Here is an 18,811-nt window from a genome sequence, read left to right as displayed (position 1 = left end):
ACCAGCCATGGAGACACTACTGGAGCTGGAGACCAGTCATGGAGACATAACAGTAACTGGAGACCAGCCATGGAGACATTACTGTAACTGGAGACCAGCCATGGAGACATTACAGTAACTGGAGACCAGTCATGGAGACATTACTGTAACTGGAGACCAGTCATGGAGACATTACTGTAACTGGAGACCAGTCATGGAGACACTACTGTAACTGGAGACCAGCCATGGAGACATTACTGTAACTGGAGACCAGTCATGGAGACATTACTGTAACTGGAGACCAGCCATGGAGACATTACTGGAGCTGGAGACCAGTCATGGAGACATTACTGTAACTGGAGACCAGCCATGGAGACATTACTGTAACTGGAGACCAGCCATGGAGACATTACTGGAGATGGAGACCAGTCATGGAGACACTACTGTAACTGGAGACCAGCCATTGAGACATTACTGTAACTGGAGACCAGCCATGGAGACATTACTGGAGCTGGAGACCAGTCATGGAGACACTACTGTAACTGGAGACCAGCCATTGAGACATTACTGTAACTGGAGACCAGTCATGGAGACATTACTGTAACTGGAGACCAGCCATTGAGACATTACTGGAGCTGGAGACCAGTCATGGAGACATAACAGTAACTGGAGACCAGCCATGGAGACATTACTGTAACTGGAGACCAGCCATGGAGACATTACAGTAACTGGAGACCAGTCATGGAGACATTACTGTAACTGGAGACCAGTCATGGAGACATTACTGTAACTGGAGACCAGTCATGGAGACACTACTGTAACTGGAGACCAGCCATGGAGACATTACTGGAGATGGAGACCAGTCATGGAGACATTACTGTAACTGGAGACCAGCCATGGAGACATTACTGGAGCTGGAGACCAGTCATGGAGACATTACTGTAACTGGAGACCAGCCATGGAGACATTACTGTAACTGGAGACCAGCCATGGAGACATTACTGGAGATGGAGACCAGTCATGGAGACACTACTGTAACTGGAGACCAGCCATTGAGACATTACTGTAACTGGAGACCAGCCATGGAGACATTACTGGAGCTGGAGACCAGTCATGGAGACACTACTGTAACTGGAGACCAGCCATTGAGACATTACTGTAACTGGAGACCAGCCATTGAGACATTACTGGAGCTGGAGACCAGCCATGGAGACATTACTGTAACTGGAGACCAGTCATGGAGACATTTTAGGACCGCTGTTGTTTTCACTATATATTTTACCTCTTGGGGATGTTATTCGAAAACATAATGTTAACTTTCACTGCTATGCGGATGATACACAGCTGTACATTTCAATGAAACATGGTGAAGCCCCAAAATTGCCCTCGCTAGAAGCATGTGTTTCAGACATAAGGAAGTGGATGGCAGCAAACTTTCTACTTTTAAACTCGGATAAAACAGAGATGCTTGTTCTAGGTCCCAAGAAACAAAGAGATCTTCTGTTGAATCTGACAATTAATCTTAATGGTTGTACAGTCATCTCAAATAAAACTGTGAAGGACCTCGCGTTACTCTGGACCCTGATCTCTCTTTTGAAGAACATATCAAGACCATTTCAAGGACAGCTTTTTTCCATCTACGTAACATTGCAAAAATCAGAAACTTTCTGTCCAAAAATGATGCAGAAAAATTAATCCATGCTTTTGTCACTTCTAGGTTAGACTACTGCAATGCTCTACTTTCCGGCTACCCGGATAAAGCACTAAATAAACTTCAGTTAGTGCTAAATACGGCTGCTAGAATCCTGACTAGAACCAAAAATTTTGATCATATTACTCCAGTGCTAGCCTCCCTACACTGGCTTCCTGTCAAAGCAAGGGCTGATTTCAAGGTTTTACTGCTAACCTACAAAGCATTGCATGGGCTTGCTCCTACCTATCTCTCTGATTTGGTCCTGCCGTCCATACCTACACGTACGCTACGGTCACAAGACGCAGGCCTCCTAATTGTCCCTAGAATTTCTAAGCAAACAGCTGGAGGCAGGGCTTTCTCCTATAGAGCTCCATTTTTATGGAACGGTCTGCCTACCCATGTCAGAGACGCAAACTCGGTCTCAACCTTTAAGTCTTTACTGAAGACTCATCTCTTCAGTGGGTCATATGATTGAGTGTAGTCTGGCCCAGGAGTGGGAAGGTGAACGGAAAGGCTCTGGAGCAACGAACCACCCTTGCTGTCTCTGCCTGGCCGGTTCCCCTCTTTCCACTGGGATTCTCTGCCTCTAACCCTATTACAGGGGCTGAGTCACTGGCTTGCTGGGGCTCTCTCATGCCGTCCCTGGAGGGGGTGCGTCACCTGAGTGGGTTGATTCACTGATGTGGTCATCCTGTCTGGGTTGGCGCCCCCCCCACACTTGGGTTGTGCCGTGGCGGAGATCTTGCGGGCTATACTCAGCTTTGTCTCAGGATGGTAAGTTGGTGGTTGAAGATATCCCTCCAGTGGTGTGGGGGCTGTGCTTTGGCAAAGTGGGTGGGGTTATATCCTTCCTGTTTGGCCCTGTCCGGGGTGTCCTCGGGTGGGGCCACAGTGTCTCCTGACCCCTCCTGTCTCAGCCTCCAGTATTTATGCTGCAGTAGTTTATGTGTCGGGGGGCTGGGGTCAGTTTGTTATATCTGGAGTACTTCTCCTGTCCAATTCGGTGTCCTGTGTGAATCTAAGTGTGCGTTCTCTAATTCTCTCCTTCTCTCTCTCGGAGGACCTGAGCCCTAGGACCATGCCCCAGGACTACCTGACATGATGACTCCTTGCTGTCCCCAGTCCACCTGGCCGTGCTGCTGCTCCAGTTTCAACTGACCTGAGCCCTAGGACCATGCCCCAGGACTACTTGACATGATGACTCCTTGCTGTCCCCAGTCCACCTGGCCGTGCTGCTGCTCCAGTTTCAACTGTTCTGCCTTATTATTATTCGACCATGCTGGTCATTTATGAACATTTGAACATCTTGGCCATGTTCTGTTATAATCTCTACCCGGCACAGCCAGAAGAGGACTGGCCACATTACTGTAACTGGGGACCAGTCAGGGAGACATTACTGTAACTGGAGACCAGTCATAGAGACATTACTGTAACTGGAGACCAGTCATGGAGACATTACTGTAACTGGAGACCAGTCAGGGAGACATTACTGTAACTGGAGACCAGTCATAGAGACATTACTGTAACTGGAGACCAGCCATGGAGACATTACTGTAACTGGAGACATTACTGTAACTGGAGACCAGTCAGGGAGACATTACTGTAACTGGAGACATTACTGTAACTGGAGACCAGTCATGGAGACATTACTGTAACTGGAGACCAGTCATGAAGACATTACTGTAACTGGAGACATTACTGTAACTGGAGACCAGCCATGGAGACACTGTTGTAACTGGAGACCAGTCGTGGAGATATAACTGTAACTGGAGACCAGTCATGGAGACATTACAGTAACTGGAGACCAGCCATGGAGACATTACTGTAACTGGAGGCCAGTCATAGAGACATTACTGTAACTGGAGACCAGTCATGGAGACACTGTTGTAACTGGAGACCAGTCGTGGAGACATTACTGTAACTGGAGACCAGTCATGGAGACATTACTGTAACTGGAGACCAGTCAGGGAGACATTACTGTAACTGGAGACCAGTCATGGAGACACTGTTGTAACTGGAGACCAGTCAGGGAGACATTACTGTAACTGGAGACCAGTCATGGAGACATTACTGTAACTGGAGACCAGTCGTGGAGACATTACTGTAACTGGAGACCAGTCATGGAGACATTACTGTAACTGGAGACCAGCCATGGAGACATTACTGTAACTGGAGATCAGTCATGCTCCTCCGTCTCCCTCTCCAACCTCCCTCCATCCATCCTTCCATCTCCCTCTCCACCCTCCCTCCATCCATCCTTCCATCTCCCTCTCCACCCTACCTCCATCTCTCTCTCCACCCTCCCTCCATCCATCCTTCCATCTCCCTCTCCACCCTCCCTCCATCTCCCTCTCCACCCTCCCTCCATCTCCCTCTCCACCCTCCCTCCATCCATCCTTCCATCTCCCTCTCCACCCTCCCTCCATCCATTGTTCCATCTCCCTCTCCACCCTCCCTCCATCTCTCTCTCCACCCTCCCTCCATCCATCCTTCCATCTCCCTCTCCACCCTCCATCCATCTCCCTCTCCACCCTCCCTCCATCTCCCTCTCCACCCTCCCTCCATCCATCCTTCCATCTCCCTCTCCACCCTCCCTCCATCCATTGTTCCATCTCCCTCTCCACCCTCCCTCCATCTCTCTCTCCACCCTCCCTCCATCCATCTTTCCATCTCCCTCTCCACCCTCCCTCCATCTCCCACTCCACCCTCCCTCCATCCATCCTTTCATCTATCTCTCCACCCTCCCTCCATCTCCCTCTCCACCCTCCATCCTTCCATCTCCCTCTCCACCCTCCCTCCATCTCCCTCTCCATCCATCCCTCCATCTCCCTCTCCACCCTCCCTCCATCTCTCTCTCCACCCTCCCTCCATCCATCCTTTCATCTCCCTCTCCACCCTCCCTCCATCCATCCTTCCATCTCCCTCTCCACCCTCCCTCCATCCATCCTTCCATCTCCCTCTCCACCCTCCCTCCATCCATCCTTCCATCTCCCTCTCCACCCTCCCTCCATCGATCCTTCCATCTCCCTCTCCACCCTCCCTCCCGCCATCCTTCCATCTCCCTCTCCACCCTCCCTCCATCACCCTCTCCACCCTCCCTCCATCCATCCTTCCATCTCCCCTTCCCTCCATCCATCCCTTCGCTGTAGGCCCTGCCGCCTACCGCCCTTTCATTTCTGGTGTCACTGTCACAGGGCATCAGTGTCCCTGTGCGGCCTGGCTGGACGAGGGGTGGGGGAGGACTGGAGGGGAGAATGTGAGGGAAGGGGGCAGGGGTACACAGGCGGAAGGAGAGTAGAGTTGACATCGCAGTGGGAGAGCTGGGAGCACTATGGAACGCTGCCCAGAAATGGGAGGGAGGGAATAGAACTGTTGGCTGCTCTGGGGTAGCACTAAGCCCCTCCAAGGCTTCCATATGGGCATTGATGACAGCACTAATTGAAAATTGACAACACAGACACACACACACACACACAGATGTACACACATGCGAGTAGACGCAAACACACACACACATGGATGCACACACAGATGTATACATGTACACACAAGCACACAAACACATGTATGCACACATACACACAGGCACACACACACACACACTCCAATCTGGATACCACCAATGAGCATTTACACACCGACATGTCAAAATAAAGCTATGGAGGCTGATGTTTGTGGGAACCTCTTTAGTGTCTGTTTCCCTGGGACGAGCAATATCACCCACATCCAGATTCATTATTCATATTCATGTCTTATTCACATTTTATTTCAGAATTTGGATAACAATTATGAGCTAACCACTGATTTATTAAAAACAAAAAAAATATGTTTTAATTGAGAAGTAGGAATTGGTCTGATGACCAAAAAGAAAGGAAATTCACATGAGCACCACAAGGTCTACTCCACCCATGCTCTACCAAGGTTTTCCAGCACCATAAGGCCTACTCCACCCATGCTCTACCAAGGTTTTCCAGCACCACAAGGCCTACTCCACCCATGCTCTACCAAGGTTTTCCAGCACCATAAGGTCTATTCCACCCATGCTCTACCAAGGTTTTCCAGCACCACAAGGCCTACTCCACCCATGCTCTACCAAGGTTTTCCAGCACCATAAGGCCTACTCCACCCATGCTCTACCAAGGTTTTCCAGCACTACAAGGCCTGCTGCACCCATGCTCTACCAAGGTTTTCCAGCACCACAAGGCCTACTCCACCCATGCTCTACCAAGGTTTTCCAGCACCACAAGGCCTACTCCACCCATGCTCTACCAAGGTTTTCCAGCACCATAAGGCCTACTCCACCCATGCTCTACCAAGGTTTTCCAGCACTACAAGGCCTGCTGCACCCATGCTCTACCAAGGTTTTCCAGCACCACAAGGCCTCCTCCACCCATGCTCTACCAAGGTTTTCCAGCACCACAAGGCCTACTCCACCCATGCTCTACCAAGGTTTTCCAGCACCACAAGGCCTACTCCACCCATGCTCTACCAAGGTTTTCCAGCACCATAAGGCTTACTCCACCCATGCTCTACCAAGGTGTTCCAGCACCACAAGGCCTACTCCATCCATGCTCTACCAAGGTTTTCCAGCACCGCTAGGCTTACTCCACCCATGCTCTACCAAGGTTTTCCAGCACCACAAGGCCTACTCCACCCATGCTCTACCAAGGTTTTCCAGCCCCACAAGGCCTACTCCACCCATGCTCTACCAAGGTTTTCCAGTATCACAAGGCCTACTCCACCCATGCTCTACCAAGGTTTTCCAGCACCATAAGGCCTACTCCACCCATGCTCTACCAAGGTTTTCCAGCACACAATTTTGACCAACTACAGTAGCTATGTTGGTCTACTATACTTTAAAACTATGTGTATGCTGGTTGCTTAGGATTCAAACTTTCTCAAACAGCCTAATTACTCCTCCTGTCTGCATTCCTGGTTTCTGTAAGCTTTAGCTTACCTGTGTAAAATTGACATAAGCTCAGAACTACTTGTTTCTCAAACATGGTCCTTTTTTATCAATTGCTGTGCTGAACAATGAATTACCTCAAATGACTATGTAGCTTAAAGCTATGTGTGTATTTGTATTTCATTTTGCAATACAGATGATGACGCTACAATAATCCATGTTTACAATAGGCCTATATCCAGAAATGCATGCAGCCTTAATGATATATATATATACACAGTTTATTTGTCTGTGCTCTGATTACACACAAGTGTTCAGGTCAGCAGTTTACACAGATGACTTCAGCCATATGAAAAACCATAGCCTAATATACCTACCTAGCTAGCTAGCTACCTTCCTTTTAGTTCTCATTCAACTGGTGTTAGCTAGCTAGCTACAGCTGCTAGCCTTCTACTAACAAGCTGCTACTGTTGCGCAGCAACCGAGTTGCTTGACCCGATTTGATGTTTTATGACATTTCTGAGATTTTATGAAATATGTTAGCATTGTCAGAAATGCTACAAAAAGGGAGCACATCGTTGTTTTTTATTGGGAAGAAATGTGCACATGAGAGCAATAAATTGCGATATTAATAAAAACTGTTGCACCAACAAACTTATCCAGTCCAAATGGATCTAAGTCTAATGGTCCCCTTTTAATCCGACGTCTAGAATTTGAACTAATTTTGGGAGAGAAAAAAGTCTGTCGACCCTAATGCTAACGACCCTGTCAAAATTCAGGTATAAAGGTTCTTGTTAACGGACAGACGGCTAATGGCGAGAGGCGTGTTGTGTACCTTCAATCAAGTTGACTTGCAAATTGTCATCGACAATGGTGACATATTGGCTTAGATATGACGGTAGCGAGATTTGAATTTAACATTGTGCTTCAACCAATGCATGCGACTATAATTTGTCAGATAGATTGAGAGCAACGGGCTGTCAGTGTGTGTCAGTGTGTCTTGGCGGCTGTACGGCCCTGTGTGACCGACCCGATCCCCTCCTGACCCCTCTGACTCCTCTGGCCTTAATGATAGGCCATGTCCCATTCCTGGAGCTGGGGAAGATTACAGGAGAATTCACAGGACTCTAATTACAACCCCCACCAGCCCCCTTCCACCGCTCTCAGCTCCCAGGCACACCCCAGACAACCCCCAGACTCCTCTGGCCCCCCTCTGGCCCCTCAGCCCTCCTGCCCCCAGCCCTCCTGGCCCCTCTCTTACCCACCAGCCCTCCTGGCCCCTCTCTTACCCACCAGCCCTCCTGGCCCCTCTCTTTCCCCTCAGCCCTCCTGGCCCCCTCTGGCCCCTCAGCCCTCCTGCCCCCTTAGCCCTCCTGCCCCTCAGCCCTCCCATCCCTCCTGGCCGTCCTCTGCCCCCTCAGCCCTCCTGCCCCCCCAGGCCCCCAAGCCCTCCTGGCCCCTCTCTTACCCACCAGCCCTCCTGGCCCCTCTCTTTCCCACCAGCCCTCCTGGCCCCTCTCTTTCCCCCCAGCCCTCCTGGCCCCTCTCTTTCCCACCAGCCCTCCTGGCCCCTCTCTTACCCACCAGCCCTCCTGGCCCCTCTCTTTCCCCCAGCCCCCCAAGCCCTCCTGGCCCCTCTCTTACCCCCCAGCCCTCCTGGCCCCTCTCTTTGCCACCAGCCCTCCTGGCCCCTCTCTTTCCCCCCAGCCCTCCTGGCCCCTCTCTTTCCCACCAGCCCTCCTGGCCCCTCTCTTACCCACCAGCCCTCCTGGCCCCTCTTTCCCACCAGCCTTCTTGGCCCCTCTCTTTCCCACCAGCCCTCCTGGCCCCTCTCTTTCCCCTCAGCCCTCCTGGCCCCTCTCTTACCCACCAGCCCTCCTGGCCCCTCTCTTTCCCCTCAGCCCTCCTGGCCCCTCTCTTACCCACCAGCCCTCCTGGCCCCTCTCTTTCCCCCCAGCCCTCCTGGCCCCTCTCTTTCCCCCAGCCCCCATGGCCCCTCTCTTTCCCCCAGCCCTCCTGGCCCCTCTCTTTCCCACCAGCCCTCCTGGCCCCTCAGCCCTCCCATCCCTCCTGGCCGTCCTCTGCCCCCTCAGCCCTCCTGCCCCCCCCCCAGCCCTCCTGGCCCTCTGGTCCCCCAGCCCTCCTGCCCCCTCAGCCCTCTTGTACCTCAGCCCTCTTGCCCCCCCCCCCCCCTCCTGGCCCCCTCAGCCCTCCTGGCCCCCCTCTGCCCCCTCAGCCCTCCTGCCCCCTCAGCCCTCCTGCCCCCCCAGCCCTCCTGGCCCCCCTCTGGCCCACCAGCCCTCCTGCCCCTCAGCCCTCCCATCCCTCCTGGCCGTCCTCAGCACCTCAGCCCTCCTGGCCGTCCTCTGGCCCACAGTAATGCCATTCAGGTTTTAAATGAGCTGTGCGGAAACTGGCTGAGACACATGGACAGAGGAATACAATGGAACACAGTCACACAGAGGCACTCCCAGACAGTATGTGGACGGACACAACGGACACACAGACACAACACACCCAACCACACATACGCATGTACAGAACACACAGACGACATCTTGAAATGAATGCATACACTTAAAACATCCACATGCACAAACAGGCGCCCACACAAACACACACACGTACCACCGATGTGGATTCAACTGTAATACAATTTAGTCTCTGTGCTGATTAGGTAAAGATTAGGTTAAACTGGACTTCCTTGAAGGGGTCAGCTGGGTTCTCCCATTTCCTGTTGATGGCATGAGTCTCCTGGATCGTAGTGATATGTAGGAGGCTTATCAGTGTGTTTGGGCTATGGTCAGGCAGGGAGATGATCCTTACAACACACACACACACTCACTTGACTTTCCTCTGGGTCTCAGAGGAGGAGCCTGGGCCAGCGGTGGGGGTTGATTTACGTTTCCTGGGCCGCCCCGGTCCTCTACGAGCAGGGCTGCGAGGTGTTTCCTCCTTCCTGTAGACACACACACACTCATGAGAACACTAAGATACTGTATTTGAGCACAGGACCAGATAAACTGGAGAAGGAAGGAGGGAATCCTTCAGGAGATAGAAAGGGAGTGTGATGTCATGGCTTCAGTTTGTTTCGTGGGCTGCTTTTAGAAATCAGTTAAAGGAGCGATTAGGAGACTAGGGAAGAATCACAACATGAGACTAGGAGATAGTCATGAGACTAGGAGGTAGTCATGAGACTAGGAGGTAGTCATGAGACCAGGAGATAGTCATGAGACTAGGAGGTAGTCATGAGACCAGGAGATAGTCATGGGACCAGGAGGTAGTCATGAGACTAGGAGGTAGTCATGAGACTAGGAGGTAGTCATGAGACCAGGAGGTAGTCATGAGACCAGGAGGTAGTCATGAGACTAGGAGGTAGTCATGAGACTAGGAGGTAGTCATGAGACTAGGAGGTAGTCATGAGACTAGGAGGTAGTCATGGGACTAGGAGGTAGTCATGAGACTAGGAGGTAGTCATGAGACTAGGAGGTAGTCATGAGACTAGGAGGTAGTCATGAGACCAGGAGGTAGTCATGAGACTAGGAGGTAGTCATGAGACTAGGAGGTAGTCATGAGACTAGGAGGTAGTCATGAGACCAGGAGGTAGTCATGAGACCAGGAGGTAGTCATGAGACCAGGAGGTAGTCATGAGACCAGGAGGTAGTCATGAGACTAGGAGATAGTCATGAGACTAGGAGATAGTCATGAGACTAGGAGGTAGTCATGAGACTAGGAGGTAGTCATGAGACCAGGAGGTAGTCATGAGACCAGGAGATAGTCATTAGACTAGGAGGTAGTCATGAGACTAGGAGATAGTCATGAGACTAGGAGATAGTCATGAGACCAGGAGGTAGTCATGAGACTAGGAGGTAGTCATGAGACTAGGAGGTAGTCATGAGACTAGGAGGTAGTCATGAGACTAGGAGGTAGTCATGAGACTAGGAGGTAGTCATGAGACTAGGAGGTAGTCATGAGACCAGGAGGTAGTCATGGGACTAGGAGGTAGTCATGAGACTAGGAGGTAGTCATGAGACTAGGAGGTAGTCATGAGACTAGGAGGTAGTCATGAGACCAGGAGGTAGTCATGAGACCAGGAGGTAGTCATGAGACTAGGAGGTAGTCATGAGACTAGGAGGTAGTCATGGGACTAGGAGGTAGTCATGAGACTAGGAGGTAGTCATGAGACTAGGAGGTAGTCATGAGACCAGGAGGTAGTCATGAGACTAGGAGGTAGTCATGAGACTAGGAGGTAGTCATGAGACCAGGAGGTAGTCATGAGACCAGGAGGTAGTCATGAGACTAGGAGGTAGTCATGAGACTAGGAGGTAGTCATGGGACTAGGAGGTAGTCATGAGACTCGGAGGTAGTCATGAGACTAGGAGGTAGTCATGAGACCAGGAGGTAGTCATGGGACCAGGAGGTAGTCATGAGACCAGGAGGTAGTCATGAGACTAGGAGGTAGTCATGGGACTAGGAGGTAGTCATGAGACTAGGAGGTAGTCATGGGTAAAGGAGAGTTTGATTTCATGAAATGTTTTAACAAGATAAGGTTTTGATCCCACAGGATAACACATGAGAGTTAAAACACTTATTTTCAAAGAGGTGACATGTAATGTATGTGAGAATAGTAAAGGACATGGTAAAGGATAATGTATAGAGAATAGTGAAGTACATGTTGAAGGATAATGTATAAGATGATAGTAAAGGACTCGTTGAAGGATAATGTATAGGAGTGATAGTAAATTATATGGTGAAGGATAATGAATAGGAGGATAGTAAAGGACTCATTGAAGGATAATGTATAGGATGTTAGTAAATTATAATGTATAAGGGATAGTAAATGACTCATTGAAAGATAATGTATAGGATGACAGAAAATGACTCGTTGAAGGATAATGTATAGGAGGATAGTAAAGGACTCTTTGAAGGATAATGTATAGGATGATAGTAAATGACTCACTGAAGGATAATGTATATGATGATAGTAAATGATCCTGTATATGAGGATAGTAAATGACTCATTGAAGGATAATGTATAGGATGATAGAAAAGGACTCGTTGAAGTATAATGTATAGGATGATAGTAAATGACTCGTTGAAGGATAATGTATAGGATTATAGCAAATTATATGGTGAAGGATAATGTATAGGAGGATAGTAAAGGACTCGTTGAAGGATAATGTATAGGATGATAGTAAAGGACTCGTTGAAGGATAATGTATAGGATTATATCAAATTATATGGTGAAGGATAATGTATAGGAGGATAGTAAAGGACTCGTTGAAGGATAATGTATAGGATGATAGTAAAGGACACAGTGAAGGATAATGTATAGGATGATAGTAAAGGATATGGTAAAGGATCACGTATATAGGAGGATAGTAAAGGACATGGTGAAGGATAATGTATAGAAGGATAGTAAAGGATCATGTTTATAGGAGGATAGTAAAGGATGATGGTAAAGGATCATGTTTATAGGAGGATAGTAAAGGACATGGTGAAGGATAATGTATAGAAGGATAGTAAAGGACATATTGTATCTTACTGGTGGTCATGCTTCCTCTGTAGCTTGGCTAACTCCCTCTGTTTCTCTTTGTAGCGCCTCTGGAGCTCTGCCAGCTTCACCCGCATGGCCAGCTCCGGACCCTCCATCCTCTCCATGGTGCCCTTGGCCGGGCATGCCTGAATGTTCACAATACTAATCAATCAATCAAGTGTATTTTATGAATCTCTTATATCTGGAGTACTTCTCCTGTCTTATCCGGTGTCCTGTGTGAATTTAAGTATGCTCTCTCTAATTATCTCTTTCTCTCTTTCTTTCTCTCGGAGGACCTGAGCCCTAGGACCATGCCTCAGGACTACCTGGCATGATGACTCCTTGCTGTCCCCAGTCCACCTGGCCGTGCTGCTGCTCCAGTTTCAACTGTTCTGCCTACGGCTATAGAACCCTGACCTGTTCACCGGACGTGCTACCTGTCCCAGACCCACTGTTTTCAACTCTCTAGAGACAGCAGGAGTGGTAGAGATTAGAGGCCGACCGATTATGATTTTTCAACGCCGATACCGATTTTTGGAGGACTAAAAAAGCCGATACCGATTAATCGGCCGATTAAAAAATGTACAATTACAACAATACTTATTTTAACTTAATATAATACATCAATAAAATCAATTTAGCCTCAAGTAGATAATGAAACATTTTCAATTTGGTTCAAATAATGCAAAAACAAAGTGTTGGAGAAAAACGTAAAAGTGCAATATTTGCCATGTAAGAAAGCTAACGTTTCAGTTCCTTGCTCAGAACATGAGAACATATGAAAGCTGGTGGTTCCTTTTAACATGAGTCTTCAATATTCCCAGGTATGAAGTTTTAGGTTGTAGTTAGTATAAGACTATTTCCCTCTATACCATTTGTATTTCATTAACCTTTGACTATTGGATGTTCTTATAGGCACTTTAGTATTGCCAGTGTAACAGTATAGCCTCCGTCCCTCTCCTCGCTCCTCCCTGGGCTCGAACCAGCAACACAACGACAACAGCCACCACATCGAAGCAGCATTACCCATGTAGAGCAAGGGAAACAACCACCCCAAGGCTCAGAGAGAGTGAAGTTTGAAACGCTATTAGCGCACACTAACTAGCCAGCCATTTCACTTCGGTCACACCAGCCTCATCTCGGGAGTTGATAGGTTTGAAGTCATAAACAGCGCAATGCTTGACGCACAACAAAGAGCTGCTGGCAAAACGCCCGAAAGTGCTGTTTGAATGAATGTTTACGCGCCTGCTTCTGCCTACCACCGCTCAGTCAGATACTTAGATACTTGTATGCTCAGTCAGATTATATGCAACACAGGACACGCTAGATAATATCTAGTAATATCATCAACCATGTGAAGTTAACTAGTGATTATGATTGATTGTTTTTTATAAGAAAGGTTTAATGCTAGGTAGCAACTTACCTTGGCTTACTGCATTTGCGTAATAGGCAGTCTCCTATTACGCAAATGCAACGAGAGAGAAGCAGGTCGTTATTGCGTTGGACTAGTTAACTGTAAGGTTGCAAGATTGAATCCCCCGAGCAGACAATGTGAAAATCTGTCTTTCTGCCCCTGAACGAGGCAGTTAACCCACCGTTCCTAGGCCATCATTGAAAATAAGAATATGTTCTTAACTGACTTGCCTAGTTAAATAAAGATCAAATAAAGGTGTCAAAAAATATATTAAAAAAATCGGCAAATCGGCGCCCAAAAATACCGATTTCCGATTGTTATGAAAACTTGAAATCGGCCCAAATTAATCGGCCATTCTGATTAATCGGTCGACCTCTAGTAGAGATACTTTTAATGATCGGCTATGAAAAGCCAACTGATATTTACTCCTGAGGTGCTGACTTGCTGCACCCTCGACAACTTCTGTGATTATTATTATTTGACCATGCTGGTCATTTATGAACATTTGAACATCTTGGCCATGTTCTGTTATAATCTCCACCCGGCACAGCCAGAAGAGGACTGGCCACCCCTCATAGCCTGGTTCCTCTCTAGGTTTCTTCCTAGGTTTAGGCCTTTCTAGGGAGTTTTTCCTAGCCAACGTGCTTCAACACCTGCATTGCTTGCTGTTTGGGGTTTTAGGCTGGGTTTCTTTACAGCACTTTGAGATATCAGCTGATGTACGAAGGGCTTTATAAATACATTTGATTTGATTTGAAATGCTTTAAAAGGCTTATGCATGCTATTAAACTAACAGTCTAAAATCAGAGTGTGCACTTAACCATTTAAAATTCCCTCTCATGTATTTGTTGAATGTACTGCATTCTATTCTAATGGTAAATAGAACATCAGGATACAGTATAGTTGTACTCTACCGGTTCGTGGCGAGGTGTCCAGCTGTATTTCCTGCGCAGGTTGAGGGTCTTGCGGGCCGGGTAGTGCCGCCCGGCACCCTCCCCGCTACCCTCCTGGGCACCCAGCTCCAAGGCACGGGCTGCTGCCAGGGTGGCAAGACTCTGGAGGTCAAAGATCAACATCTCCTCTCCTGTGGGCCGAAACACAGACTTGGTCAGGGGTCAAGGAAAACGAGCCGTGATAATGACAGACGTGTTCATTCAGAGTTAGATGTTACGTGTCATTCTAGTATCTTATCTTTATTTGAATTCCATCTAGGGTGTGATCCTGTGCAGCACACCTTCCTCTGTAACACTTTACTTGGATAGCTCATCTGTAGCTCTACAAATGTAATGTTGAGATGCTGCTGAAAGGATGAAGACATGCTGTTGAGAAGCTGAAGACATGCTGAAGACATGCTGTTGAGATGCTGAAGACATGCTGTTGAGATGCTGAAGACATGCTGTTGAGATGCTGAAGACATGCTGTTGAGATGCTGAAGACATGCTCGCTGTTGGCTGATGCTCTGCCTGACCATTAAACCCCTACAACTCATCCAGACATGCAGTACTGACAGCCCGTCTGGTGTTCCAACCTTCCCAAGTTCTCTCACGTCACCCCGCTGTAGGTTGTGGTACTCCATTGCTCTCTCCACTGGCATTCCAGTTGAATGCTTTCAGCATCCGCTACAAGACCATGGTGCTTGCCTACGAATGAGCTGTGAGGGGAACGGCACCGCAGTACCTCCAGGCTCTGATCAGGCCCTACACCTGACCATCTGGCCCAGGGTTCACTGCAGTATAGACATCCACCTACTGGCCTGCTACCTGACCATCCCCAGGGTACCATTGAGGACATCTACAGTACTGTAGTTCCCTGACCATCTGGCCCAGCCCATGTCAAAACTGTTCTGTGGTGCTGCTCTGGCCCCACCAATGGTGGAACAAACTGTACTCACGTTCAATCACCACCTTCCGGAGACACCTGAAACCCCACCTCTTCAAGGAATACCTAGGATAGGATAAGTAATCCTTCTCACCACTGCATGGCCCCCACCAATGATTTAGACATGCACTACTGTAAAGTGGCTGTTCCACTGGATGTTTCAGAAGGTGCAGTTAGACATCTACATTTGTAAGTCGGTCTGGATAACCTGACCATCTGGCCCAGGGTTCCAAATGACATCTAAATGTAAATGTAAATGTTGAGATGCTGAAAGGCTGAAGACATGCTGTTGAGATGCTGCAGACATGCTGTTGAGATGCTGCAGACATGCTGTTGAGATGCTGCAGACATGCTGTTGAGATGCTGAAGACATGCTGTTGAGATGCTGAAGACATGCTGTTGAGATGCTGAAGACATGCTGTTGAGATGCTGAAGACATGCTGTTGAGATGCTGCAGTGCTGATATCTACTGATGTTTGTTCTTGAACATCTGCAGATGGATAGACATCTACACTTTCTGGTTGAATCTGGCCCAGTCATTGGACATGCAGTTGACATGCTCCATATGGTCTATCCAATGCAGGGACATCTGGTCAGTTTCATTTCAAGTCTAATGAATAAATCTAAACCAAATTCTAATTCCAATTGGACAGTTTCCTCATTTGAAAGCATTCAGTATAGAATTGCAATTGGAATTTCTGTGTACTTCCTGAATTGACTGGAATGCAGAAATCAAACTGACCCTAACCATTGGCTATCCAAACAAAGTGTTACCTCTTCATCATATTCAAATGAATGGAGGAAAGAGCTGGAGATGAAGCTACAATGAGCTGACAGACATACAGGAACGTTCCTCTGAGAGGTCATGTCAGTGTGGAACAATAGACATCTACAGTATGCTGCTGTGGTACTACCTGACCATCTGGCCCAGGGTTCCACCATGCAGTATAGACATCTACAGTAGGTCTGTGGTACTACCTGACATCTGGCCCAGGGTTCCACCATGCAGTATAGACATCTACAGTATACTGTAGGTCTGTGGTACTACCTGACCATCTGGCCCAGGGTTCCACCATGCAGTATAGACATCTACAGTACTGTACTGTAGGTCTGTGGTACTACCTGACCATCTGGCCCAGGGTTTCACCATGCAGTATAGACATCTACAGTACTGTACTGTAGGTCTGTGGTACTACCTGACCATCTGGCCCAGGGTTCCACCATGCAGTATAGACATCTACAGTACTGTAGGTCTGTGGTACTACCTGACCATCTGGCCCAGGGTTCCACCATGCAGTATAGACATCTACAGTACTGTAGGTCTGTGGTACTACCTGACCATCTGGCCCAGGGTTCCACCATGCAGTATAGACATCTACAGTACTGTAGGTCTGTGGTACTACCTGACCATCTGGCCCAGGGTTCCACCATGCAGTATAGACATCTACAGTACTGTAGGTCTGTGGTACTACCTGACCATCTGGCCCAGGGTTTCACCATGCAGTATAGACATCTACAGTACTGTAGGTCTGTGGTACTACCTGACCATCTGGCCCAGGGTTCCACCATGCAGTATAGACATCTACAGTACTGTACTGTAGGTCTGTGGTACTACCTGACCATCTGGCCCAGGGTTCCACCATGCAGTATAGACATCTACAGTACTGTACTGTAGGTCTGTGGTACTACCTGACCATCTGGCCCAGGGTTTCACCATGCAGTATAGACATCTACAGTACTGTACTGTAGGTCTGTGGTACTACCTGACCATCTGGCCCAGGGTTCCACCATGCAGTATAGACATCTACAGTACTGTAGGTCTGTGGTACTACCTGACCATCTGGCCCAGGGTTCCACCATGCAGTATAGACATCTACAGTACTGTAGGTCTGTGGTACTACCTGACCATCTGGCCCAGGGTTCCACCATGCAGTATAGACATCTACAGTACAGTACTGTAGGTCTGTGGTACTACCTGACCATCTGGCCCAGGGTTTCACCATGCAGTATAGACATCTACAGTACTGTACTGTAGGTCTGTGGTACTACCTGACCATCTGGCCCAGGGTTTCACCATGCAGTATAGACATCTACAGTGCTGTACTGTAGGTCTGTGGTACTACCTGACCATCTGGCCCAGGGTTTCACCATGCAGTATAGACATCTACAGTACTGTAGGTCTGTGGTACTACCTGACCATCTGGCCCAGGGTTTCACCATGCAGTATAGACATCTACAGTACTGTAGGTCTGTGGTACTACCTGACCATCTGGCCCAGGGTTTCACCATGCAGTATAGACATCTACAGTACTGTACTGTAGGTCTGTGGTACTACCTGACCATCTGGCCCAGGGTTTCACCATGCAGTATAGACATCTACAGTACTGTACTGTAGGTCTGTGGTACTACCTGACCATCTGGCCCAGGGTTTCACCATGCAGTATAGACATCTACAGTACTGTAGGTCTGTGGTACTACCTGACCATCTGGCCCAGGGTTCCACCATGCAGTATAGACATCTACAGTACTGTAGGTCTGTGGTACTACCTGACCATCTGGCCCAGGGTTCCACCATGCAGTATAGACATCTACAGTACTGTACTGTAGGTCTGTGGTACTACCTGACCATCTGGCCCAGGGTTTCACCATGCAGTATAGACATCTACAGTACTGTAGGTCTGTGGTACTACCTGACCATCTGGCCCAGGGTTCCACCATGCAGTATAGACATCTACAGTACTGTAGGTCTGTGGTACTACCTGACCATCTGGCCCAGGGTTCCACCATGCAGTATAGACATCTACAGTACTGTAGGTCTGTGGTACTACCTGACCATCTGGCCCAGGGTTCCACCATGCAGTATAGACATCTACAGTACTGTACTGTAGGTCTGTGGTACTACCTGACCATCTGGCCCAGGGTTCCACCATGCAGTATAGACATCTACAGTACTGTAGGTCTGTGGTACTACCTGACCATCTGGCCCAGGGTTCCACCATGCAGTATAGACATCTACAGTACTGTACTGTAGGTCTGTGGTACTACCTGACCATCTGGCCCAGGGTTCCACCATGCAGTATAGACATCTACAGTACTGTAGGTCTGTGGTACTACCTGACCATCTGGCCCAGGGTTCCACCATGCAGTATAGACATCTACAGTACTGTAGGTCTGTGGTACTACCTGACCATCTGGCCCAGGGTTCCACCATGCAGTATAGACATCTACAGTACTGTACTGGTCTGTGGTACTACCTGACCATCTGGCCCAGGGTTCCACCATGCAGTATAGACATCTACAGTACTGTAGGTCTGTGGTACTACCTGACCATCTGGCCCAGGGTTCCACCATGCAGTATAGACATCTACAGTACTGTACTGTAGGTCTGTGGTACTACCTGACCAT

At 48.6% G+C, this 18,811-nt stretch overlaps 1 protein-coding gene across 1 annotated transcript in view; it reads right to left on the bottom strand.

Annotated features, from left to right (window-relative positions):
* Positions 1-18,811, bottom strand: part of LOC135532471 (BAH and coiled-coil domain-containing protein 1-like) — an 84,464-nt gene that overhangs the window by 52,559 nt on the left and 13,094 nt on the right. The window contains 3 exon segments of the mRNA XM_064959972.1: positions 9,424-9,537; positions 12,124-12,260; positions 14,443-14,612. Of these exon segments, the coding sequence (XP_064816044.1) occupies positions 9,424-9,537; positions 12,124-12,260; positions 14,443-14,612 (421 nt within the window).

The sequence above is a fragment of the Oncorhynchus masou genome, unplaced genomic scaffold (assembly GCF_036934945.1).
Source record: "Oncorhynchus masou masou isolate Uvic2021 unplaced genomic scaffold, UVic_Omas_1.1 unplaced_scaffold_1874, whole genome shotgun sequence".
Lineage (NCBI taxonomy): Eukaryota > Metazoa > Chordata > Actinopteri > Salmoniformes > Salmonidae > Oncorhynchus > Oncorhynchus masou.
Note: the sequence above shows the minus strand (reverse complement) of the source record. Positions and strands in the feature narration are given on the sequence as shown.